The sequence below is a fragment of the Paralichthys olivaceus genome, chromosome 1 (genome assembly GCF_024713975.1).
Source record: "Paralichthys olivaceus isolate ysfri-2021 chromosome 1, ASM2471397v2, whole genome shotgun sequence".
NCBI lineage: Eukaryota > Metazoa > Chordata > Actinopteri > Pleuronectiformes > Paralichthyidae > Paralichthys > Paralichthys olivaceus.
Window position 1 is genome coordinate 3910162 of NC_091093.1, and position 27030 is coordinate 3937191.

At 40.0% G+C, this 27030-nt stretch overlaps 1 protein-coding gene across 1 annotated transcript; it reads right to left on the reverse strand.

Moving 5' to 3' along the window:
- Positions 1 to 2332: 2332 nt before the first annotated feature.
- LOC109624857 (CD81 antigen-like) lies at positions 2333 to 26935 on the reverse strand. The gene is made up of 8 exons (XM_069530314.1): positions 26679 to 26935; positions 18656 to 18770; positions 10812 to 10909; positions 9657 to 9731; positions 8227 to 8346; positions 6772 to 6870; positions 4868 to 4951; positions 2333 to 4126 (listed from the first exon to the last, which is right to left on the reverse strand). The coding sequence occupies exons 1-8, from the start codon at positions 26742 to 26744 to the stop codon at positions 4064 to 4066; spliced, it is 720 nt and encodes a 239-aa protein (XP_069386415.1). The 5' UTR covers positions 26745 to 26935; the 3' UTR covers positions 2333 to 4063.
- Between the last annotated feature and the right edge of the window lie 95 nt (positions 26936 to 27030).

Consider the following 27030-nt stretch of genomic DNA (forward strand, 5'->3'; position numbering starts at 1 on the left):
AAAGACAAAGTTAGGCACTGCGTTGATCTTTTCTACTGTATCACATATTAGATTATAAAACTATTAAGATTAAGATATTATAGAACATTATGGATCAAGCTTGATTGTGATTTTCAAGTGTTTCTTCTGTTGTGCTTCTTCCTAATTGTAGACAGATTGTGGGGAATCTGTTCCCTTAAGTGTCCTTCAATACTAAAGACTGACCCACTTATTTTCTCAGAATCAATAGATCAGTTCAAAATTACTGGTTTTGACAAAGACCTGCATTCATTTACAGTTATTTCCTGAGACCAGGCACATTATGATGCTCCCAGTGTCTGAAGCTGCTCAGTATGCATGTGAGCTCTGGTTTAAAGTGCCTCTAGAATCCATTTAAACCCTCCACATGGCAGAGGTGCTCAGAGTGAGGACGTCCACACTCAGACTAACCTTTTATTAGAGGCAGGGCGACTGTGCAAGCCAGAGAACAACACGGCATGTTCCTGTGTGAGATGCAGCAGCTTGGTAAGCACAGTGTATTGCTGTTTTACTTACTTACTACCAATGGAAAACAAATGTATGAATATTAGAAATACTGGATAATACACCCAGAGTTAACTTCCATCTCCAATATACAAACAGTAGAGCCCAACACAGCCTCCACAAAACCATGAATTTGTTTTGCTTGTGTGCTTGTCTTCTATTTTAGAAATCAGAAGCTTCACAAAATGTATTTTTCAATTATTACTATTTTGCACACAACCTACACTCAAGAAATTTTGTACATTTATTTTACATTAAAAATCTGAATCTGTTATTACAGAAATATTTGAAACTTCAGGCTCCTCTTAATGTTCAGGTGCATCCTGTTATCCCTCACGTGTGTTTAGAATATGAGGAGTCCACCCGCTGCAAACTGAATTGACATAGTTTGGAAACACACACAAAGTTGCACATTAACACTGTGTCAGGACAAAAACCAGGCCATGAATTCAAAGAAAGTCTCTGTGGAGACTGCTGATTCAAACTGTGAGTGGGCAAGGCAAGGCATGAAACCATTACTGAAGCTCCGAGTGTTCCCAGGAGCACAGCGGCCTCCCTAACTGTGAAATCTACAGTCTGGAACCATCAGGACTCTTCCTACACATGGTTAAACTGAGTAACTGTGCAAAAAGAGCATCGATCAGAGAAGTGACCACAACCCGCAGAGGTGGAGAAGCTGCTGAAGGACGGCCTTCTCAGCACCTGTCCATCGATCAGGTCTTTGAGTCAGTGGACAGAAGACACTGTGAGTAACAGACGTTACGGCTCACTGGAGTTGGACAGAAGGTATTAAAAAGGACTCTGAGAGCAAGAGGAAACATATTCCCTATTGCGATGAGGCAAAACTATCGGATACAGCCCCTTTTTAGTTAGTGTCCCATTCATAGTAGAAATCTTCAGCTCTCAATTACCGTCCATCAGTTTTCTAGAGAATAGCTTAAATGTGTTTTTGCAGTGTTTAGTAGTAATTCAGGTTTTATTAGTGTCTGCTGTACAGCATACTTTGTATCTGCAGGTATCAGCACTGCAGTGTTTGATAACCTGAAAAATGGTGTCTACATTGATAAATGTACAAACATTGTATTTAATCCACTAAAAGATGGAAGTGAAGCCAAAATACCCTGACACTGCAATCTTGCACTGATGACATCATTTGGAGCCAGAGTGCAGAGTTGTGATGAGAGGATGGAGCTGCGATCTCAAGTCCTGCTGAGTCAGACTCAGCTGTGTATCACCCTGTTTTTATCATGTCAAATAACCAATTAATCCAAACTTTCTTGAAAAGACAATAACCATCTTTGAGAAAACAATATTCGACATTTACTTTGACATTGGGTCCATGTCCCATCTGCTAACAGTAAGGGGATAGTTCAGCCCTATACCGATGGAGGGCTGGGTGTTTGAAGTTTCAGGGGTAAACAGCGTTGCAGCAGAATCCACTACAATTGAAGTGAATGCCGTCCTCTTCTTCTAACGTAGAAAACAGAAAAAAACACAACATGCCTTAACACTGCATTCATTTACATCTAGATTTAAGCCTCAATGTCTGCGCTCCCATTTTTGTGTGATCTATCCCTTGAAGGTGGGGTTTGCAGCCTGCCACCAGGAGGCGATAGAGACACTTTGGGAGGTGGGTCCTTTTATAATCTGTGATTTAGTTAACAAACAAAACCTTAAGAACCCTAATGAGTGTTTTACAGAGATTTCCGTATTCTTCCACTCACATTATCATTATCCTGGGGCCTAACATTTCATGTATCATCCACTTTTCATGTTAAGGGTCCAAAAGAAAAACACAAGAACACAAATATTTATTTGTAAAATACATTTAATCCCTTTATATTTGGGCAAACCAAAGTCTACAAGAGTAGAGAGGGTTGAGATTTAAGTGGAAGTGAGGCCTGAGTGTGTTACTAGGTTCAAAATGCAGCAACATGGACAGCATTGTCAGAGACACACAGCTTGTGCCCTTATCGTTTGAAGAGTGTCGCTTTTTTGTTCATAATGTGTTGAAGGTTTGATTTCCTCCCAGTCAGCACTGCCACAAAAATCTCCCACCCTCTTTTCAGACTCCTTTGACGACGTACCAGACATTGATATCACAATACAAAGAGAGATAAAAGGCATATATTGTCTTTTTACAGCCTTCATTACATTCATTAGTACAATACGTCAGAGCTGTAAATATTACAAGAGACTTTTTACAGCTCCTCAGTTTAAGTATGAGATGATAGCAAGACAAGTTTTAGTTGAGGGACAAATGCTGTGATAATATGGAGGGTTACACGGGGCGAGATGATGATTCTGTGAGTATGTGTTCATGATGAGTATGCAGTTTTGCATTAGTGTCAGTGGCAGATGGCTCTAGAAGGAACAGACCACAGCTCCAAGTATGTTTAAGCCCATGTGGGGGAAGAACACCCCACTGGACTGAATGATGAGCATGTTCAGTTGCCAGGTGGAATCAACACTGTAGTGTTAATGTGACTGCACTGTCCTCTACTACTACAAACATCAGCACTGCTATTAGCCTGAGACTATTAAGAAAAGAGCAGACACAAGAGCATAAACACTTGCAATATCTAATTTGACACAACAGCCCTGAAAGACATCATTAATGTGTGAAACAGACAAATGTAACAACACGGGCAATGGAAATGACTTGGTTACGTATTAATGAGAATTTATAGTAAAAGGGAGGGACGTGATGGAACTACAGCTCGGCCAGGTGTGTTTCCACTGGTCGATTCCAGAAGTCTCTGCACATGGACAAAAACACTTCCAGCGTACATTTCCTCTTCCCTCCGCCCGTCATGCTAAGCTAACCTAGTTTTCAAATTTCAACCCCAAGACTTGAGAGTGGTATCAACCCTCTCATCTTACATTTGATGTGGATTTCAGTCAAGACAGTGATCTGTGGGATGGGGGGAGTGCATTACATGTGTGTTACATTCACTCTACATGGTGTGGTGAGGCCGATGCTAGTGGTGATCTTACACACCATCATGTGGTTCAGTCTGGGGCAAATTGAATGAGCTGAGTGCAAGAAGAATACAGAAGAATTTACTGTAATAGCCATGCTCATGCAGTCATAAAGCACTGTTAATATATATATTTATATACAGTTTATACATAAAACAGTGGAAAAAAAACATCTATAAAACCAAGAATATAAGAGCATGTTCATAGGCAAGGAGGCAGTAAACAACTAACAAATCCCTAAAGGATTAAAGCACCAGGACTGGTGAAAGTAATTATTGTGTGACAGTGTAATATAATACGAATCTACTTATCAGATTAGGAAAGCACTGGTCAAATATGCAGAACTGCATCTGTGACTAACGAAACATTTGTCGACAGTGTCATGAAAATGCTCAATGGAGGGTGGTTTGTACGTTGTCTTCTCAACCAGCTGACTAAATCCAGCAAGCAATATATATGTGAGGTTTCCTGCTTATAAAAGAAAAGAGAGCGAATGAGACAGCGACTGCAACGTCGACCTTCCTTCATTTGCACGTCGGCTGGCCGCCCCACTGTAGCTTTAGTACACCGGGCTGTTGCGGATCCCGCAGCACAACACCATGCTGAAGATCATCTCAAAGATCTGAGAGGAGGAACATACACAGAGGTGACGGTTAGATATCCACATATCAAAATGTCAAATTGTCAGTTACAACAACAATATTCAAGCTTAAATAAGCACTACAGCAATCCAAATACAACTTCCAGCAATGGTTTGACATTTTGAGAAATATACTTTGGGTTTTTTTGCAGCAAAAATATACTAATGTGTGTGTAAAGTAAGATGAAAGGTAATGGATGTAGGAGAACTTATATCCTGAAACTATTTATAGAGAAAGACTCGATGTCTTTGCTCGGTCCGACTGTGTGCCAAGAGACACTTGAACCACTTAATACCTTATAAAGGGAGTTGACTCTTTCCCACATTCACAGGTATAGAAAACACTTGCCAAGGAACCTAATGTATATCAATGTGCCATTGAAACTTTAAATGTTGGTAACAATACTTTCCTGTTTTGTGGCCAAAGAAAAGAACAGTTACTAAGCTGCATAGTAAAGAAACATGACATTTGTAAGTCCCATCAGTAAAGCATTATGTAGGTCCCCTTACTTGTCGCTTAGGTTACAGATGTAGCCGAACCAGCATCCATTTTAAATGATCTCTTTTATACATTGTACTTATAATCATTTATTCATTGCATCAATGAATGTGCAGCATTGGCCCACACAACACCCACTGCCATGACTACGTTACCATGTGGTGGAGGTTAAATAAAACATGCTTATGGTTTGACGTCAGTGACGGGCCACTTCATGTCCTCACCATGATAACTGCCACCACTAGAGCGGCGATACCGATCAGGTAGATCTTGTCTGAGAAGAGCTCCTGGATCCTATGGTGGCAACTCTGCAGAGGAAAAACATCAAAACATGGATTTACATCTGATTCAAAACAGCAATAAAACCTCACCTGCTCTGATTGAGGATAAAGAGAAAACTAAGATCCATGTTTTAGTGTTTAAGTCTTATTCCGCAATTATTATTCTTTTTCACTCCGGGCTGTAATCAGTGTTTTATGGCAAATGCACATAAGCAGGAGTTCATAATATAATTACTGATATCTGTTAAGACTGTTTACAAAGACCTGCCTCATGAGATACAGTTGCCTGTTAAGGTTTATGTTCTCACACATGCGTAGTTTAACAGTAATGATGGAGGCAAATTCCCCACTTAAAACTCTCGGTCATGTTTTTAACAGTGGTCATTCCAGATGAAGCGAGGATGCAGACAGTTGTTGGTGTCCGTGTGTTGCAAGAACACATTTTAAGAAAAGGCTTAGAACAAGGTTTAATACAGGATATACTGCAATCAGGGCTACATGTTAGCAGATATGTACCACACATGCACAGTGGATAACAGTGACAATTGTTATCTTAACTGTTTTTGGGTGAACGTGTTAATACAGTGCATGAAAATGATTGGCTAGTTCATTGCTCTAGCACACGCCGGTGGCACCGCTGGTACTTTGGGGAACAACAATTGTAACACGATGCTTCACAAACTATGAACTGGCTTCACATTTTTTGTATCTCCAGCTCAAAGTAAAGCCCTCAGTGATTCTCAAAGTATGGAATTCTATTCATTTTCAACAATTTCTTGACATCAGTGTTTCTTTCCATGCCCGACTCCGCAGAAAGGCGTAACTGATCACATTTAAGGAACAGATTGACATTGTGGGAAATATATTTATTCCCTTTGTTACCAAGAGAAGGATGAGAAGATTGATACCATTCATGTGCTGCAATGGAGCTCAAGCCAGAGCAAATTAGCTTAGCTTAACATAAAGACAGGAAGCAGTTTGGCTCCGTCCTTACTTCAGACACACAGCAGCTCTACAGCAGCTCTACAGCAGCTCTACGCGAATGAAATATTATATCTTGTTTGTGTGATCCATTCAAAACCATCAAAGTAAAAACAAGTTGTGGTTTTCACAGGGAGTCATGAGCTGTAGCTGTTCCTTACTGAAACCAGCCAGGAGCCATGACTTACCAGACTCTGGTCCAACATGTGACTCCTCCCTTATCCACAAATTGTTGTTTTTAGATTTCTGTTAGGGATGGAAATGTCCGCTGAGCAAACACTGAAAATGGAAGAAGTCTGTTCTGTTGAGTGTGGATTGAACACACTATACGGCCTGTTAATGTTATATTATATTAATATGACACAGAAGCGTTGGTAACAGACCCAGGCTTCAAAACTAAACACCAAGTTATATAAGCCAAAAACTTCCCAGCTCCAGCTCTGTACACAACACACAGATGTAACAAAAGAATCAATCCTCTCATCTGACTCAAGACTCATGAGAGCTGTCAAGGGGTCATGTGTTTATGTGTAAATTGTACATTTATTGTGTATTCATAAGTATCGTGTTGGTTCCAAACAAACCGTGTGCTCATTTCAAATCAATTTGAGTTTTTATAAAGACTGTATGTCAGACAAATATTTCATTCCTCTCCCATCTGCAGATCAGATGACATGAAGGGCTCCTGATGAAAAAGCTAAGGAACATTAACGCTGCGGTGACGTGGTTTTGTTCTGATTAATGATCTGGGTTTTGACAAATATTTTATGTTTAATACAAACTACTCAAAATGAGTGTTTTGCTTAGGCTCCTGCACCGTTGTTGCATGCAGTGATAAAACTGTTGATCTGGATGATGACACTTACAACTTGTAGTCCACTGCTTGGGCACAGGTCAGTCACGCCTAAACTGTCTGTCAACAATGTAAGAACCGAGGTTCCCACGCCTTTTCCACAGCACTTCAGCTGAAACACACAAAAACAACATAGTAAAGATCCTACAAATGTGTTCTTAGCTCATTTCTATATGAAAATATTCAGTTTTTAAACATCACTATCATTTTGCCTTATTTATCATACTTTCATTCATGTGTAACAAAAAGAAAAACTAGCCTTATGAGACCCGCACATTTTGAATCATATCCCATGGTCCAGGATAAGGAATTACATCATACAGGACAACAACATTATGACCTCTTTTTGACGACATTATCCACTACAATCGTGGGCCACAACCTCGTCAGGTCTTTTAATATCCACAATGTCACAACTGTACATTTCCTCCGATTTTATAACATCTATGAGAAATATGGCTGGTGTTTTTTTTTCTTCCTCCAGTTTTCTTACTTTAATTTCCACTTGTGCTATACTTACACACATAATTGTACTGTGAAGCTCAGTGCTCTATTATCATGTATTGTTCTATAATTTACCAGAAGTGTGTTCCCCACAAGGACAACCTTTAGTGCATTTCTCCAGACGTAATAATTTGTCTGTAGTGAAATTAGTATACAATGTACATATTTCCTGGTTTTCAATTTTATTTGATTTTTCTATTCGATTTATGTTTCATTCTATTTTCATGCTTTGATGTGTTCTCTTGTCGTCTTCCTTCTGCAACAAGTAAATTTCCCAAGTGCGATCCATTAGTTGATCTTATCTAATATTACGCTCAAGTTCAGATTATCTTGTTTTTTGTTTTCAGAGCTGTCGAATTTGCAAATCATCAATATGAGTGATCACTAACCCCTCGGCTGGTGATAGCGCTCACATGTGAGAGAAAAAAATGATGTGTGAATGTAAAAAAACCCTCTTATTAGCAAAGTCCAGTGTCGAAAAAATAATGAATAGTAGGAGAAACATGAATAGAAGGACCTTTGGAGCTTTTTATTAAAAAAAGCTACAACAAAGTCAGTGCTCTGCTGTTGTTTCAATGGGTTAAATGTGTTTGATCAAAACATAATATAGTAAAAGCTTATAAAAGACAAACTGCAGAATATGAACTGTGACACTGAAACACAAAAACTGTTCTACTGTTGTCCCGACAGTGTCAGTATTCAACACAGCTCTGCCTTGTGGCGAGGTTTAAGTATTACATGTCATATGTATCTAGGTCACTTGCACACCTGCTGCTCCACTGAAGGGCCCAAGTTCTTTACTATTTATTTTTAGTTGTGTAACATTGACCTGAAGACCTAAAGGAAATGGTTTTATCAAATGAACCATCTATGTTTACAAGTTAAATTAAATATTGATTGACATTTATAACCTATAGGTATATTTATATTTTATAATAACATAAATGATAGATTTTATATTTACCGTCTCATGGAACACCTTGAGCACAGAGGCGATCTTGCTCTTACTGTTATCTAATCCGACATCTTTTGCCATGGCCCTGTCATACACAGTGTCATAGAAGTTGCTCATCTCCTTCGACACCTAAAACAGAAGCAAGGATATTAGTGTTGTTACCTGAGTTCCAGCTCAGGTTTAAAAGTGTCAGATTCAAGTATTAATAAAGCACTATTTTTGTAATTGTTAGAAAACAAGGACAGGATGGACATGCAACAAACACCAATGACTTTCCAGAAACAGTAACAGTGCATCCATAACTGATAGAAAATCTCAATTACAAAATGAGTACACAAATGTCATTTCTGACAACCATTTATGTTTGGATTAAGAAATACAGTCACAATGTGGGAAATGGGATGTTAAAAAATCTAATATTTTTCATCCAGATGGTAAAAAGCATCTTTGAGGAGAAATCAAGATGCTTTATATTAGAAATAAATTAGAGGTGACAACTGGGGCTGAGGCTAGATATGCATATATGGCAGATTAAAGTATAATAATATATATTCTTGCAAAAACAGCCACTTATGGCAAACTGTGTATATATATATATATATATATATATATATATATATATGTATGTATATTATCAACAATTCTATACTCAATAAATAAATCAAAACAACACTGGACAGCTGAGAGATAATTTCATTTTACATGTATAAAATTTCTGTTTTCCACTGATCTCTATGATGATGTAAAAACATATGTTTGGAAACATTTGCCGAACTGATTATTTACGAAAGTATTTAAACCCGTTGTTGTGTTTATTTGTCATTTATGTGTCTACAGCTTAACTGATGTTCACCTGTGATAAACTGAAATGAATGTTTCTAATAACCTGTGTGTAAAGGTGCCACAATTCACACGGCGTGTCAGGACAAAATCACACAAACAAACACAGCCATCTACTTCAGTCCTCTGTGATAAAGGAGTCGTCAGGCACAGGTTATGAAACCACCTTGAGTTTTTCGAGGAGCTCAGAGGTGTCAGTCATTGTCAAATGGTTCAAATTGGCGAGCCAAACTGGATGGTGGCCAAGAACCGTCACCCTAACAGATTTTCTCTGCAGAGATTCAGGGAACCTCCTGGAAGGATGACCACTCTGGTCTGATCAGACAAGTGACTCAACAAAATACTGAATTAATGCTCTGAATACTTTTGCGAATGGGAGATTTGTTTTTGATTTTTAAAATAAATTATTTTCAAATGTGCCCACTTGTCATCGTGGGAATTGAGTGTACATTACAGGGCAACACTGACAAATCCTTTAAAATAAAATCAACAGTATGAAAAGTGAAAAAGGTGTAAATTATTTCTAAAGCGGCTGTATTTACTGCTCTTTGGGGCTCAATGTTGAATGGCTATTTCATTAAGCGTGTTTGTAGTCTTACAGTGTCTTTGTGCATGAAGCCCCAGATTCCAGCTGCAACTTCACAAGCGAACAGGATGACCAGGCAGGCGAAGAACTGCAGGAGAGGACAGAAAAACACGAGATAATGGTGGAGGTGTCTTGTAAAGAGTGTGTGTGTTTGAGCATTCTTGAGCTCTAAGAAACATCCAGCGACACTTCATCCCTAAATCCAAAAATGGAAAGCCGCTTTATTTAAAGGTGATAAATGACATACTGATTGCCACTAGATGTCGCACTAGCATCTAAACACAAAACAAACGCTTTGTGGCTACACCTCCCCTCCCTTCCCTTTCCTTTCAGAGCAGGGTGTTCCCCTACACAGTCTGTGGCTATTGTGTAGCCCAGTGAAAAAAGCCCCAAAAACACATGCAGCCGGAAGCACAACTGAACAACAGCCAAAAAAGGTATCTGAGCCTGTGGGAAAAACGTCAGTTGCTAAATATGTGTTTTTTAAAGTGCAGCACACAGTCAACAGGCCTGTATGATGTCTGGAACCAACATAAATGGCCCACGTTGCGACCACAGCCTTCCCGTGCTGTATGGCTCATAGATAGCGTAAAAAAATGATGTTTGTTGTTTAACAGTACCATGGTGAGCAGGTGACAAATGTGTTTTCAGGGTTTGTCTCTCTGAAAGTAAACAGTAGAAATAGGGCTAAAATTGGGTGACGCATCCACTCAGGTGTCATGTATAATGTGTCATAGTACAATTTAGTCCACTACAGTGTCTGCATTATGACACCACACTGCAGACCCAGTAAAAATGCCCCAACTCTATTATATCTTGATTTAGATAATCTCATTTTAACCCTGTAACACATGTTTTTAATATGATACAAGACATATAATGAGCATAACAATCAATCAACGTCACGGCTGAGTATTTTTTATCTTCTGCACTGTTTAAAATGTACTTTTAAAGACCTAATCACAACAACTTGCAGGGTGGGGTACTGGAAAACCTCAGATAATGCTCATTTCACCGTAGCATTATGAGGGATATCAGAGAGGCCAGTGAAGCTTAGAAAAGAAAAAACACCACCGGGACAAACTCTTTGATAAACGACTCCATGAATCTACTAGGAGTGTCACTTTCCAGGGAACCTTTAAATGTGATAGGTGTGATTGTGACTCACAGTTCCCAAAAGACACTGAGACTCCTGGATGGCACCATAGCAACCAAGGAAACCAACCACCATCATCACTGCACCGACAGCGATCAGGATGTGGACACCTGGACAGACAAAAAGATAGACGGACAGAAAACATTGACTGATTAGTATCCATGGCAACACAGATACATTTACAGGTTTTTGGAAACTTTCACATTGTGCTACTGAGATAAGTAGTAATCAGCTATAACAAGGAAGGAAACTGCAAGTGAAGCTGTGCAAAGAAACCAGTGAGTCATGATCCAGTTCTGTTCTGTGTTTTCTTATACAAAGTATGCATGCTCGATAATTCACATTCACTTTCTCTTTTCCTTCCCTCTGGGTTGTACCATCAGATGCATGCGGATTTGATTTCATGGCTGATGAAGAGAGTGCAGTGTGGGAATAAAGACATGAGAATCAATTCAAATGTCTCTTCAGAAACGGTCATCAGTCTCTTAGTATCAGTATCTTCTCTTAGTTGTGTTCTTCTCAGGAGACATGTGGTGTAAATCCCAATCTGTATATTTTGTTTGGATTTTGAGCAGGATGGAAACTGGGGAGGCGATACAAGGTATTATATTATAGCTGTTCTTTGGGTTTTGCTATAAATTCAACGCACATATAAGAGAGTTTGATACAAATATTTATTCTTTCTGACTTTGTTTAGTAGTCTGTATTGGAAAACCTGTAGGAAAAAAAATGGCACACCAATCTGCAACTTTGACTCTTACAAATATAAATTATGGCTCAAGACTTTCCTACATTGTTTAACAGGTTTCTCCACACAGTAGTTTAGTTTCCATTCATTGCAGTAAACATGACAAAAAACATACTGCTATCACAGTGTAGCCGAGAGAGAAGTTAAAACGCTAGTGGTGCATTCCTGTGCTGGTAAAATGGTCAGAAATGTGAGATATGAGCGTAAGATGATAATGAGTGTTGTTTCTGCCAACCAAATAAGCAAACACGCCAATGACGAAGAGAAAAATATATAATAGAACTCAAGGTGTTTTCAATAATTTGAGATATTGTTAAACTCAACCAATAATTTCATTCATATATTTTACATATAATTTATTCCATTGTGTCTTTCTTTATTTTATCAAGATTGATCACATTTAGGCTACAAAAATAACAAAATATCCAACTCCGTCCATCTGAATCATTTCTGGTGAACAATGAATAACTGAAGTACAAATGTGGACATCAGTGTATCAGGTTGTGAATGCCGCTCTCTGCCGTGTTCAGTCTCAGCATCATTACTCCTGCTTGTCAGCTCAGACAAAATTTGATTATAGACCACTAACTGCTCTTGTATCTCGTATACATCATCCCCCATCTCTTCTCTACCCACAGAGCCACTCACATACTCAGGGTAATTTATAAATTGATATCTTGGCGTCTGACCAAGTGCTCCCTCAGTCTCTTGCATTGTGGCTCTTTAGTCTGACACAGTCGTCTTCCATTGCTGTTTGGCGATCTCAGCCTCTCCCTCTCTTGCTACACCACCACCCGTCTGTCCTTTCTGTATAATACATTTGCTCGTTCAAAATTATGCTCGCAATAATTCCATTTACTTAAATTTCTTCTTCTACTTAAATCTTTATTTAATCTTCTCATGGATCCACCCCTGCTTCCATTCCTCAGGCCTTCTGTAGCTCCCCTGTTCATTCTGAGGAGCAGCGGATTGCAATGAGATGTTGCAAACACAAAGACTTACATGACGTGCGATCAGGAATTAAGTGAGTAGTGATAAGAAATTGTTCCAAAACTTTTACATTTTGAATTTTTATCAGTATAGGGTTTTAATCTTTATAGCTTTATAGTGTAAGTGTTGTTGAACCAAAGTGCTTCTGGGAAGTCTGAAACCCAACAATCCCACACCATTTTGAGGTTGTACTTAATGGAGACAGAGGGTTGTGTTCAGAGATGTGCGTTTGTGTGCCTTACATTTGATCTGCCCAGGAGGCGCAGCGAAAGCAGCACATTAACTAGCAGATGTTTTCAGGTGGTGTACTGGGCATAGGTCAACCGTGCTTTAGAAGTAGCCAGAGCCCAGTACACAAACACAAGTGACTGAGGGAAACAGACTCCGTGCCCTGTTCATCTATCCTGAGTGATCAGATCACAAGTAGACAGCTCTTAGTACATTTGGTGGTCTGGGATGTATGTGGTCACATTCTTTGGGCTCTTCGAACCAAAATGTGTCCTGGGCCAAACTGAAGTACCAGCTACTCAGCTGACATCCTCGGACATGCTACAGTTTCATAACGAACAGTATTACATCAGTACATCTGTCAGACTGGCAAAAACCAGTCATCATTTGGTCTTTTGTATAGAGCAGGCAAGTGAGATCTAACCACAAATGATCACTGGGGACAGATTCTAATGCCAGGCATTCTTGGAGCTGTCCACTTGTGACCTCCCTCAACAGGGCCACAGACGTGTGTGACATGAAAACAAACCCCTGCTGAAACCCTTTCTGTGTAGACATAGTGTTACAGGGAAGATTGTGTGCCAACTGAAGTGTGCACTTTGTGTTTGTGTAATTCATCACATCTTTTCCCCTGTCTGCCATGGCAGACCTATCTCCTACCTTCTGGTATATTATGGGTCTTCATGGAGATTCTTAAAGGCTGGAAATGAACTAAACTCTTAAGTGAGGGTTTACAGCCATGTTAGCAGCTCTTCGAGGCTGTACTTAGGCACAGTGGTGCTTTCAGTAAAGAATGCTAACATTTACTCGACATCACTAAACACCAATTACAGCTAAGGCCGAGGAATGTCAATGGGTTTGCAGGTATTTAGTGATAAACCAAAGTATCAGACAAACACATTTTGACTTGTTGATGGAACAAAATCAAGACACGATCTGTATCGCAGTTTAATTGTGTAGATTAAACCTTCGGCCCAATTTTTAAGCGCAAGGGACAGCAAACTCACTGGAAGTAAGGCTCTGGGGACCGTGATTGTCTGCCAAAAACGTCATAGCAATTTATCCAATATATCGGAATATTTCAAAATATCAAGATATTTCACTCCGACAAAAATAGAGAAAGCAACTGATCTAGTGATACCCACATCTCCAGATTTTCTTCAGCGAAAAAAGAAAAGAAAGATAAATATCTCAAAGCCTACTTTTAGCTTTTTTTTTTTTATTTCACAATGGATGGCGTTTGCACTCACATATGGGGAAGAAATGTATATCTTACACAGAAAAATATATCAATACAAATATATAATTCTGTTACTAATTTGTAATGTATATTTGCATTTTTAGAGATTCATCAAAATGTTGAAAACAACATTTATCTTTATAATGAGCGAGAAATCACAACCACCTTGGTGTAGGGTCCCCTAAGGTGATGAAGCTAATATAACAATGGATGTCCAAATATTTCCAAGATGCAATTAGCTGTTTTGCTGAAGTCATCCGACTATTGTTTATTATACGAAGCCTTCCTTTCTGTTGCTTCCTGTTCCCTGTTATATTTGGGTAACTAATTATGTACCCTGCATTCCAACCATGTAAAGACGCCCACAATTCTGACTTGACATTGCGGTGAATATAGACCTTTAAGATGGTATTTCATTGAGGACACTGAAAGACTTCAGACTCTCAACAAACAAACTCATGAACACATTACATTTACATGTAACAGGTAGGAGGTTTTATAATATTCATACCTTTAATTCCTCATTATGAGGACGTGGCATAAAGAATATTAGGTCATTAAATAGCTTTGACTAAACCTCTGTACAATACCGTAGATATTAGAGGACACAAATTTGTAGGTCAAATACAGAACTGTAAGCGGCATATCTTTTGAATTAAGTGCCAAAAATGTTTGGTCTGAGAGAAGTTACACGATTGAGGCTTTGTATTGGTTTTCAGACACACAACTGAGTCAGGCTTGTTCTCTGATAAAAACAGAAACATTTCCTTGCTCAAGATTAGCGACAACCGCCATTGTCGTGACACTTGCTTAATATGCCACAAACCTTTTGTGGTTTTTCAACTGATACTCGGAATTTGTGTTGTTTTTAAGTTGGGACTTTTTGGGGAACTGATTTCCGCGATACTGAGGGTAGGTAAAAGTGTATGTACCATATGTCGAACGCTTCAGAAAAGGTCGCTGGTTGCCATTTAGCAATTGTCTGTGTGTGGGTTGGGGTGAGAGAAAAGAAAAGAAGATGAAGAAGTTCATATTGAAAAGTTCCTGGCAGCAGGAGACAAAGACAGGGGGGAGGGGATGGGAGGGAAATAAAGGGCCGACACAGTTAGAGGGAGGGAGGAGGAGGGAAGGACTAAAGGAAAAATGAGGAGAAGTGAGACAGCGCGACTGGAACACTAACCACAACCAGATGGAGAAGTAATGGGCAACGACAGTGGAAAGAAACCGAGCGGAGTGAAGGAAAGGAAAACTTTCAAAAAGGAGGGAAGAAGAGGGGTGGGGCCGGGGCTGGGGGGGGTTGGCTAGTGAGGAATTTTTTCCTGCAACGAATGGGCTGTTTCTCCCCTTCTTGGGAGTGAGAGGGAGGCTTTATGTAATGGGTAGGATGCAATAACTGAGGATGTTTCAGAGCAAGTCCCTAAGTTGTTTCGCCGTTTTACAATGAACACAGCTATGCAGCCTCAGAGAATGACAAAAACAAAGTTCCAAACATCCCCTCGAGTCAACTGTTTCAAACGGTCCAGCACTACAGGACCGAAAGTGAGTCAGTGTGTGTGTGTGAGTGAGTCACAGTGGCCAAGGGCTGGGAGTTTCCACCATTCACAGATTTAACAAAGCTATATGTTAGCTCACACCTGGTGTTAGAATGCGCAGGGGACATCAGCTGGCCACGTGTCTAACACCTCCAAACGTGGTCTGAGTGATTACATCTAAAATGAGTCTTCAATGTGTCTTAGCTGTCCACGTGTTACTGTATCAGCCAGGACGGCTCTAAACACATTGTGATCAATGCTTAGCTTAAAACAATGCATGCGGGTTAGGAACCGTGTTCAACTTTCGCCAGTGCTGCAGAACGCTTCAATAACATTTGACATTAAAACCTTGAAAGAGCACGACAGCTGCAGCCACTCTCCTTCAGCAGGAACCACCTCTATGACAAGTGAATTTTGTACTACTTGGCTTAATGCTTCGCTGAGACACGTGACATGTAGACTGTTCTCATCAAGATCTTTTATCTCAGATCTTTTCCAAAGGGGGTGGAATTTATTTGAGCTTCCTTTTGGCAACACATTTTTACATGTAGGTACAAACACTGTGATTTTAAAACCAAGTTTCTCACTCCATTTAGTTCAAAAACAGTAATGGCCTTATTTCTTTATTGTCAAGTCAGTGGTTCTAATAAAACATGACCTTTTACTCACACACTTTAATCCTTTTTCCTAGATGTTTTCTTACTTTTATGTATGACCTGAAAATGTCTTCATACTTTTATATATAGAAAATGATTTACAACATTATGAGGGCTCTGGGGGATCAGCCATTGTTGGCTGGCTTGACTTCTGTCTTTTTACTCTCACCCCCTGCTGCAGTCCCAGGCGGTTTACGTTGATCATCATGTCAGCTGAAGTCAAAAATGAATGCCCCTAAGGGCCACCTGAACTTTTCTTGGCATCAGTTGGAGATGTATGTGAACACCAACACTCATTTCAGGTGAACCAGGCACTTTACCCATTCCAGCTCCTGAACACAAAGTCTGTGTAATGTCTGATTGAGCTGATGTGTGAATAAAGCAGGTCATTATCCAGATGATGCACAGCGAATCAGTGGGTGTGTGACAGAGTATTTCCAGTAACTCAGGAGGTGTCTCATGCTGAATGTCTCTCGTCTTACATGTTAATACAGCCAATATCATAGCACAGCTGTCGTCCTTAAATTATGTGTGTAGCGAGTTTGTCAGGCGATGTGATTAGAAGAGCAGAGAGATTGTGCAGAGACTGTGCGGAGCAGAAGCTTGGAAGAGACTGCTGCATAACATGTCATCTTAATGGAGTCATGTTTCTGTAGCAATAGTAGCAGACGTGTTCGCTCATTTTGTTTAATGAAACCAATTCTGCATTTTCCTTTCCTCTCTCCTTTCACTTCTCTTCTTCTATATATAATATTTATATAAAGCCTCAGGCTGTGAACGGAAACAGAAGGAAACTGCAGATGTTGATGCTGTTTCTGAGAGTTGAAGAGAGTGTTAACTTTGCGTGGGGGTGTAAGTTTTTTTTTTTTACAGAGTCATATGATGAGCTGTGTGTCCTCTGTCAGACCTGGTCACAAGTAGCTGGTTGAGGCGGGGCAGCCCCACATAATAGTAATGGTTTTCACACCAGTTTAACAGTCTCACATTGAGGTTCCTGGGGGTCAGCTGCTGTGCTGTACGTGCATAATGAATTTCAGGTCAATGTTTTGTCAGTTTATAGGGCGTCATTTCTAAGAAATGTTACCAGGTGTTGCTTCAGATCCAAATAATCCTTGCTGATATATGATTCAGAGTTTAAAGGTGGTGACTGCTGTTGCTGTTGAGTGTTAGATAGTGCAGCTCTATCATGGGTGAACAGTGTAGGAAACTTCACTGTTAGCAGAAGTGGACACAAAGCAAATTGAGCGGGAAAATGTTTGGTGTCAAACTGGAGAACTTTTTTTCTGTTGTGGTCGATTGACTGGTCGATGTGCTGTTGTCCGATCCAATTCTTATTGATCAGGCAATCAGTTGTGTTACTTCAGTAATGAACAAAGCGCTGCACAAACAGCCATGCAGGATTAATCCATTTCTTTTGGAAGAAGGGAAAGACTGCCGGTGAACTTTGAGTTTGTGCAACCTAATGCACACTGTGGCCTAACTTATTTATCATTTACTCAATGTTTACTTGGTGTCAGTGTCCTCACCAACTGACATCAGGTCAAAGAAGTTGTTTGTTTGGCTGCATTTGGTCAAAACTCACAACCAAAGAGTCAATGTTTCATTATGTGATTTTGTATTGAATGCATGTAATTTACAACAAACTAAATCTCTTAACATACATAAATACAATACTATGACTGCTATTTAACCTATTTATCACTTTAAACAAAAGTGACATTAAGTTCAATTCCAATGAATATCACAGTGATGTTCATCAATAAAATCTTGTAGATGAAGGAGATCCACGTATGGTCATTAATTGATAATGTAGACCTATCGTTTTAATGTACCAGTAATGGTTTCAGGATACAGCTGTGTTCTTCCTATGGCAGGTTTCCTTATTGCTGTTTACAACATCTTTCATCAATGAGGATCCAATGAGGAATATAATGAAAAGTAAATGTGCTTGAATGTGGTTAACATGGCTTTGATATGGAAGTATGGTCTGTTGAGGTGATCAGAAAACCTGTCAGGATAAACATCAACTTGTATGTTGAAACTTTTATTAGTGTTTTGAACAACCTAATATGGACATGTACTGTATGGGCGTGTATTTTGAACTTAAATAGCATAGCCCCACATGTTGACGGATATACAGAGTTTTAAGAGTTGATGTGAGAAGATAGCCTTGGCTTTGTTTTTGTAAACCCATAAAGCAGTGTTCCCTCTAGATTAGTTAAATGTATTAACTAAAAGCATCATTAAAAGAGCTAAATAAACTGGGAAAACATTTCATTTGACTAAATCCACAGAGTAACTATGATAACTGTGTTTGTTTAGTAGACAAAGCAGTGTCTTCATGCAGAAGTACTGCAAATGAACTAAATGAACGGTGTTCACAGGGTTTGAGAAGAGATTTTCCATTAGAGAAAGAAACCGTGTGGAGACAAGCAATGAGAAAGTATGAATTAGACACGTACTGATGTAGAAGGTGCTGGGGGCATGGGCTCCATCAATTTCGAGCACCAGCAGGCTGCTTGTCTTGGGATCGTGTCTCAACCACAGGGCCACGCCCAGGATTACTCCTCCTGCAAGCTAACACATACAACACAATATGTAATTCATGCAGTGCATTTCATTTAATTCATTTAATTACACAACATTCTGATAAACAGAAACGCAATACAAACCTGTCAAGATAATTGATTAACATGTTAGATCTTCTCACCGCACTTAAGAAAATGATGAAGTGAAATGTCATCAAAATTGTATTAACTCCCAAAAATAATACGCACCATAAAATCTTTTAATTAGTTTTTTAATTCTTTACATTTAATAATTGAGGGTTCTGTTCGTCTCGTCTGTCAAACCCTGCTCAGCAAATTACCACATTGACTTGTCATGTCAGGGCTTCATCAATATAATATCAAAGGAAGCCACACAAGTTGGATGTTAAAGGAATATTGAGTTACTGTTAATTTAGGGTGTGAAAGCAGACACACAACTGTGCTGCTAGATGAAGTTGTTTTGGTGTCTAGTATCCACCAGCGTGATGCACTTTTTAACACCAAGTATGGACAGCATCACTTATTCTCATTACAGGGTGCTCAAAGAAATGACTAGAGAACCCTCAGCTTCACTCATTCTCTGTGTTATTTCTTCTCACGGCATTGAGGCTTTAGGACACACAAGCAGAGAAAATGAGGAAATTAGGGATATTTTGTGTAAATCACACTTCTTTGAATGTGTGTATATATATATATGTAGATATATATCAAGTATATATATATATATATACACATATACTTGAAGTTTAATTTGTGTTTGTTTGAGTCACTCTTAAATTCAGGAGACACCTATTTAAACACAATTTCTACATTTTGTGCGCACATAGTTCACACTAAACACAAGACGCAACGTGACGTCAGCTTGTGTGAAGCAGGGACGGGGGACAAGGGGACACAAACGCTTGCAGCCCATTGGGGTGGGAGGGTGTTATAAAATAATCTCGGTAAAAGTTTGAAATTATCCTGATATTGATTTGAAGTCATATTGCCCTGCCCCCCCCCCACTTGTTTATTGAGCTATGCTTCTTCAGTGATCTTAACATGATGACGTGTGGTGTTAGGGAGCAGTAATTCCATTAACAATTGGCACAAATAATTTTGCATACACATTAAAAATACTAACCAGGCCAACAGTTTCCATTGTTCCTGCTTTCACGCTAAGCCAAGCTAATAGGTCCTTAGCTCTACCTGGCACTAGCATGTGCATACATGTTTAAGATGTATTAAACCTCTCATCTAATCCTTAGAAGGAAGGAAATATGCATATTTCCTAAATGCAAGAACTACAACATGTCCAAATATTTTAAGGCAAAGTTTGGCAAACCTTCTCAGTTCAGTAAACCTTTATTTTTAACTCTGGGTGAAGAACGGGAATCCCAAAGATGATTAACTACTCCTGGAGGCTACTGTAAGTATAAGATTTTTAAATTTACACTTAGGCTACAAGAAAAGCAGTCAACATGAGGAACTCTTTGTTCACTTATATCCTGACATCATCTACCAAACAGTTTCCTTAGGTAAACCTTGCACATTTTGCAGCGTCTGACTTTGTTACTGAAACGTATTGTTCTTTGGGCCTTCCTGAGCTTATTTGTTTTTAGCCTAAGACAAAGAAATCCTAAATATAACTAGAGTTAGCATTCACCACAACTGGCACAAAGGAACAAGCATCACTACACTGAACTAAGTAAAATAAACCACTGGCCAGCACAACAGACACCCTTCCATATGATTTTGAATTCATAGTAAGTTTTTATTATACATTTGATGCTTGGATTCAAAAAAGAGAATGTGGCCAAATAGAATAAGTTAATTTAACTAGCCAGAACTTGTTTCTGTGAAAAGATCTGAACAAAAACAGGCCGAGTCATCCCGCTCCTTCTCCATACTCCTCCTCTAACTGAGGTTCATTCCACAGCTAAGGCCAGCAGCTGCCTAGCAACCAGATAACACCACCATAACTTGCAAGAGCGTAAAAATTCAACACATGCACACACACGCACACTTAAAAAGAACTCCCCACCCACTAACCAAATGAATTACCACTGAGATGAGTCACTGAAATGCATGAGGGCACATGAAACCAGATTTTTTGAGAGGTGTAAGTAACAGTATTTTTTATAAATGATGAATGGAGGGAGAACCCAGGCAGGACACAACTGAAATTCATAATTTCAACAAATGTAACTGGTTCCAAGTTAGTTGAAGCTTCAAGGACACTAAAAAGGGAGTGACTCACACAGACATAAACAGCCAGTAGCTTCTATGAGAAAGTAATAAAGAAGTTAATCACAAACTCATAGGATGGCCTTTGAGACATAGTCACGGAATCTAGGTTCTTGGGGACTGGCAACTTTTGGAACCACATATCTTCAACTGCTTTAGACCGACTTCAGGTCACTCAGTCTTGACAACAATTTTTGATCAATTACTTGAACTACATATCAAAATACCACGGTTACAGCTTATCAGTCGTAAATATGTTTAGTCCTCTATGATAATAAACTGAATACCACTGGGTTTTCAACTGAGTCTGACAACAACAAGTCTAGTGTCAACTGGGCTGAACATATGACGTTAGATATATTGTCTTTTACTTGACTGATAGAGGCCAAACAATTAAATAATTGAAAATCTGAAGATGGATATCTGACTGAAACTAGTTAGTTAGTTTCAGCCTATAATCCCATATTGTAATAAAGTATTATAACAACGTGCCTTTTGTAGCAGATATTTTGACATATCATAGCAGGAAAAGCAGATTAAACTCATGTCATTTATAATGGCTGCATTCAGCTCGGGCTTCAGAAACAGAGCCCTGGTATTGTGCATGCTTCTTTACTGGCACAGCTTAGTGGGAAATTTTGTCTGTACTGTCTGACATGAAAATGGCCGGTTGAAAAGGACTAATCTGTCAAACCTTGTTCAGGCTTCGTAAAATAATTCATCTGATTTGAAATTACTCAACTAAAAAGGTGTTCTCACCTATCTCTCCTGGTTAAATCTCTTCTTGTTTTACACGCTGTACACATGACCCAATCTTAACCCCAGACATCTACACAGGGGGCTTTAACAAGCTGGGGGATCACGTTTATTGTAAATGTTGTTAGTTGTTGGTGGGGAATCTCCAGAACTCATTAGTTGCTCTTCAAGGCTTCATCTAAATACTGTGTACTACTACATTTTTGTTTGAAAACAAACTAAAATTCTGTCCACACAAACCTTGTGGTGCCCTTTTTAGTTTGAATACTAACATGCCTGAAAACAAGGTGTAAACAGGAAAACATGCACGCCCAGCTGGACACACGAGTATTTTGGTATAATTCAGTCTAACATACTTCATCCTGCAGCCATGAATTTTAACTTGCACACCAAACCCACTGCGGAAAATAGTCACAAACAAATACAACATCACCATTACCTCTGTTTATATAACAATTTGATGACAGATACCAGCTGTCTTCAGGAAAGTTCTGAGGATTGCTTTTTTTTAACTCATTGTCAGCTTTACACTTTATATAATTAATTATTCATCACATGTGTACTCATCTTGACCTGATTTACCAGAACTTACATGTATTTTGTTGGGAACTGTTTTTAAATAGTTGAATGGTACTGATTCTGTATGGAATTGATGATTGCTATAATGGTCGTATGGCCTGACTCAGGTTAAAACCTTTGAAAAACAAATACATACAAGAAATAAATGTCATAGGACTTCTTTTATCATCTATTTTGACAATCATAACTGAACCCCCCCATAAATGAATCATTTTATGAATACAAAACAATTAATTCCTTTAAACAGCTCGAAACTGAAGTCTTTCATGCGGTCCATGTCGCCATTTTACTTGTGGAACTCCAGTGTGAAATATTGCCAAATTGCTGACACTTGAGCTAGCTCCAGCTAACGCTGCACTACCAGAAATCACTTCTTCTCTGTCACCTTAAAAACAGTAAGTGGGAGTACAGTCATTTGGGGTGGGCTAAGAAGTGATTTCCTGGAAAATAAAATTGCAGGTTTATCAAGGTAAATCTAATTTACTCTAAGGCCGTGGTATTAGATGGGTACATAGATTTGTGGTCTCTGCAGTATTGGAGGCGTTATCAACACTGGTATTGGTATCAGAATATCTCTACTAACTACATGCAACAGTGAAATGATACTGAAACTATAGACTTGCTTCTTAAAAAAATCACCCGGTGTGACATCAGCGTGGCCCAAGTGGCCCTGCCAGCTCTCCCTCAAGTGTCTATTTCTGCCTACAGGCCAGAGTACAGGGGGTTGTAGAATGCTGGGCATTCTGCAGGAGAGGGAGTGGGGGGTGGGCGTTGTCTGCTGTTCCCATAAAACTCCTATACCACCACACAGAGGCACCCTCCTCCTCTCGACCAACCCCCACTTCGACCCCTGTAGCCTCTTAACCCTCTAAGTGTCCAGCGTGATTTATAGAAACAGGAGGTCTCCCATTTAAAGAGGCAGCCTGCACTGTTGGCTGCTCAGTAACGGCACATCGCAGTCAAAGCATCTTTACAGATGGACTGGACATGTCTGCCCTGACAGATCCTTTCACAGAGCTCTTCAGAGCAGCCAATAAAACTAAAAGGCCTAATGTGTTAAAAAGAAAGATGGACCTAGAGGGATGCTGTAATGCAATCACATTAAGGTCACCTTCCAGTTGTAATGCTAACACTTCATATCAGGGTCTATATTGTATGAATCTTTAGATTGTATGAATCTTTAGAGTAACCAGCACGCAACACGAGAAAGCCCATCAACTCCATGAACCAAGCAATCACAGAGGCAGATTACTACCCACACTATCTAAACTTGGTGCTATATGAATATTCCATTGAATTCACTTCAGGGGGCTAATGGCAAACACAATAGCAACGTAAGAAACATAGCCTGATGAAATTAAAGAAACCTAATTGCAATAACTCTAACTAAAAGCTGAATAAACCTGACAACCTCACCCCTGCTGGTTCCACAGGAACAAAAGCAGTCAGCACGGCAACAGGCTACATGGATTCAAAGGCAAGATAACGTAAAGGTGGTTAGTTTGAAGAGGAGGAAGAGGAGTCACCCCCTTGTCATACCAGCAGGCAACAAGAAAAAGTTAAAGGTTTTCACCTAGATTAAAAGTTCCAAACGCAAACTTTCTGTCATTATGGCACTTCACTTTGAACAAAGCCTGTGCCAGGTTGTCCCTGAGCCAACAGACTCGTGATGGCGAGGCTCTCGGAAAGACCAGACATAATCCAGTACATTTCATTCTGCTCTGGTCGACTCTTTTCTCCTTGTTTTTCTTCCAGGAGCCAGAGGAGAGGGCACACTGTGTGGCCTAACACAAGACTGAAGGGACTGTCGGAAGATCTAGAGTCTGCAAATTCCTGGTTGCTTTCTCCCTTCATTATCTATACAAGACAATGTTGGTACTGTAGCTTTATTATTAATGCTGTGGTCTGACCACTGAAGGATGGTCCTGCAATGAGCAATACAGAGCCAATTGGTCGTTTTTCAACACCAGCACTTAAGCTGCCATTCTTCACTGATAATGACTGTCGGGGGAACGTCATCGGAAGTAACAGTATTTCCTGTCAGCCTAAAACTGTCGAACATATTTTCCTTTAATGTGCTTGTTGGAAATACTACTACTTGAATTAAAAGAGTAATATATTTAAACAATAAGGCAGAATGATGCAGCAAATGTTATGGTTGTTTAACAGGACATCCAGACAAAGAAACACACACTTCTTGTTAATGTACCAGAACACGGGGCGTTTAAAAACACACAAACAAACACATGTAGCAACATGATGATGACAGCACTGCGAAACTCCCCCCCACTGGCTTCCTTATTTGCTAATGAAACTATTTCTAAACCGAGGGACCTGTCTGGTACATGTCAGCCAGTGGCTCTAACAAAAGTATTAACACTGATGTCTTGTAAAATGCCTCAATCTTTCTGAATACAATGGTGATGTATGCAGGGCAGATTGATCCAGATCATGTATGTGACCTGTTGCAAACAAAACATACTAACTGACAATTTTTGTATTTTTTTAAATTGTATTCTACAATATATAACTTGCTCTGTATAGAATTTATGTTGTTTATCTATACGCCACTTCAAGACTGAAATAAGTTAATTTGAAAATAAAATTATATAAACCATTTCAATTTATATATAAGTAATTATTATGGATCATCACGAGATGTGGTTCAGACATTCATAGCAGCTAGAATCCTACTGACTGGTGTGGTTGTATCAGTCAGTATACATTGACAACAAAGGCTTTTTATTCTATTTAGCGTCACTATAGGTTTGACTTTAAGCATTAGCTATTGGGTGGCCTGCCATGAAATTTGATACAGACATTCATGTCCCTCTCAGGATAAAGTCTTATACCTCAGTGAGATTTTCATCCAGAGCCATCATGAGGTTGATCTTATTATCGGTTATCTTTGGTTTACGGCCAAATGCAAAACTAATGACTTCTAAACAGCCTTAGCTTTCCTTAAAGGGTGGAGCCTCACTGCCTCTTCCACTGCTGTCAACATCCACTAATGTTGTCCACCTCTTTTATCACTTGTTCAATTCTTAGTTTTGTCTTCCAGTCAACTTTTGCTAAACGGGTTGTAGATCTGCCTGATTCCTTCGGCACATCTGCCACATCTTTTTAGCACTTAGAGTTTTAGCTTGTAAAACTGTCACATGGTCACAAATCACTGTCCCAATGCCAGTGCCTGGAACATGACTGCGCCACATGACACTCAAAACTATTACAAACATTAAATGTCCTTCCCTGAGATTAATTAGAAAAATGAATGATGACGCACAGTAAATTACTTCCTCTTATTTAATTGGATATTGGCATTTTTGTAGTTGTGCATATCTAATAATCATTTAAATAACACTGGGCATGTGGATACTGATTTGATTTGGCCGTGACTAAGGCGTTAACGTTTTGAAGCATTCTGCTCAGCCCTATTTGTTACACTGGTAACAGGGTACTCCCCTGTCTGCACCCGCTGTGGGTTGGGTAGGGTGAAGAGCAAAGGAAGGCGTTTTTGTGGTTCCATCTTCCGGTAACTTGACACAACACTGTGGTTTTGGTCTCCCCCCCAACACTTGTTGTCCTCTCTGTTTTGCACCAGTCTCTAGACAGGCTGCCAATGAGCTTTTAAAAAAAAAAAAAAAAAAAGAAGGAGAAAAAGCCCCAGTTTTCTATCAAGGCTCTGACTGCTGAATGTTAAAAGGACCAAAGGAAGAGAGAAAGTGAGATGGGGATCTGTCTGAGAACACAGTGAGCAGCAGCTCTTACATAAGGACAGTAAAACTTAACACCCACAAACGTTTCCATGATCCATCACCCAGCACAGGGCCTTGACTCACCAAATGAAAACCACCAAGAATCCCCCCCTTTTCAACACACACACACACACACACTTTAGTCCAAACAAAGCTCCTCTCCGAACAAACTACCAAATGCGCCATGGAGATTTAACTCCAGACTGTTGAAGCGCCTGTTTATGTTACAGACACACACATGATCACACTTGACCGCTGGAATCACTCTCATTTTATTGTGATTCATCAACCACTCCACGTGATCAGCTCACACTCGCCTTTGAGCCACTTTATTAGACGTGCCTAATTTCGCCATGTTTTCCCGGAGTGGGGAGAAGAGGCTGTAGCGCGGTTCTTCGGGGTCCGTGTGTCCACGGTGAATCACTGTGAACCGTTACCAGGGCTACGTCGCACACATGTACAGATGGTTGTTGTCTCGGCGTCGTCCATTCATCCAGGGCTCGGCCGCCCGGACGATCCCCGGACCGCTGACCACAAAGAGGGGCGGCGCTGCTCCGCACCGACAGCCCCAACGTGTGAAAACCCCGCGCACAACAACAGAAAAGCGGACGGCAGCTTACCCAGAAGATGAAGTTCAAGAAGAAGAGCAGGTACTTGATACATTTGGTGCAGCCTTCGACTCCCATGGTTATTTCAGACAGACACACTGGGCGCAGAGTTGACTAGACGGTGCAGCGAGGGGCTCCGCGAAGGGTACTGGGCTGAGTCTCAACCGGGGATCCTGAGTCTGGCTCCAAGACCGAGGCAACACCCAGCTCCTCCCCCCCGCCCTCACAGCCCCTGCTCCCCGCCAGCCTCCACTCAGTGCGACCGTGTCTGAGTGACAAGCAGCGGGCCAATCGGAGCCGCGGGGCCGCCCACGCGTCTCTCCCGATTGGGGGAAGTGTTCCTGTTGTGTCCCTGTGGTCTGTC

Excerpts from the sequence above, each read along its gene's own strand:
- LOC109624857 (XM_069530314.1), bottom strand. The coding sequence starts at position 26,744 with ATGGGAGTCGAAGGCTGCACCAAATGTATCAAGTACCTGCTCTTCTTC. Across the intron at positions 4,952-6,771 it reads CAAGCAGTGGACTACAAGTT|AGTTGCCACCATAGGATCCA; the intron begins GTAAGTGTCATC and ends TTTCCTCTGCAG. Across the intron at positions 4,127-4,867 it reads TAGTGGTGGCAGTTATCATG|ATCTTTGAGATGATCTTCAG; the intron begins GTGAGGACATGA and ends TCCTCCTCTCAG.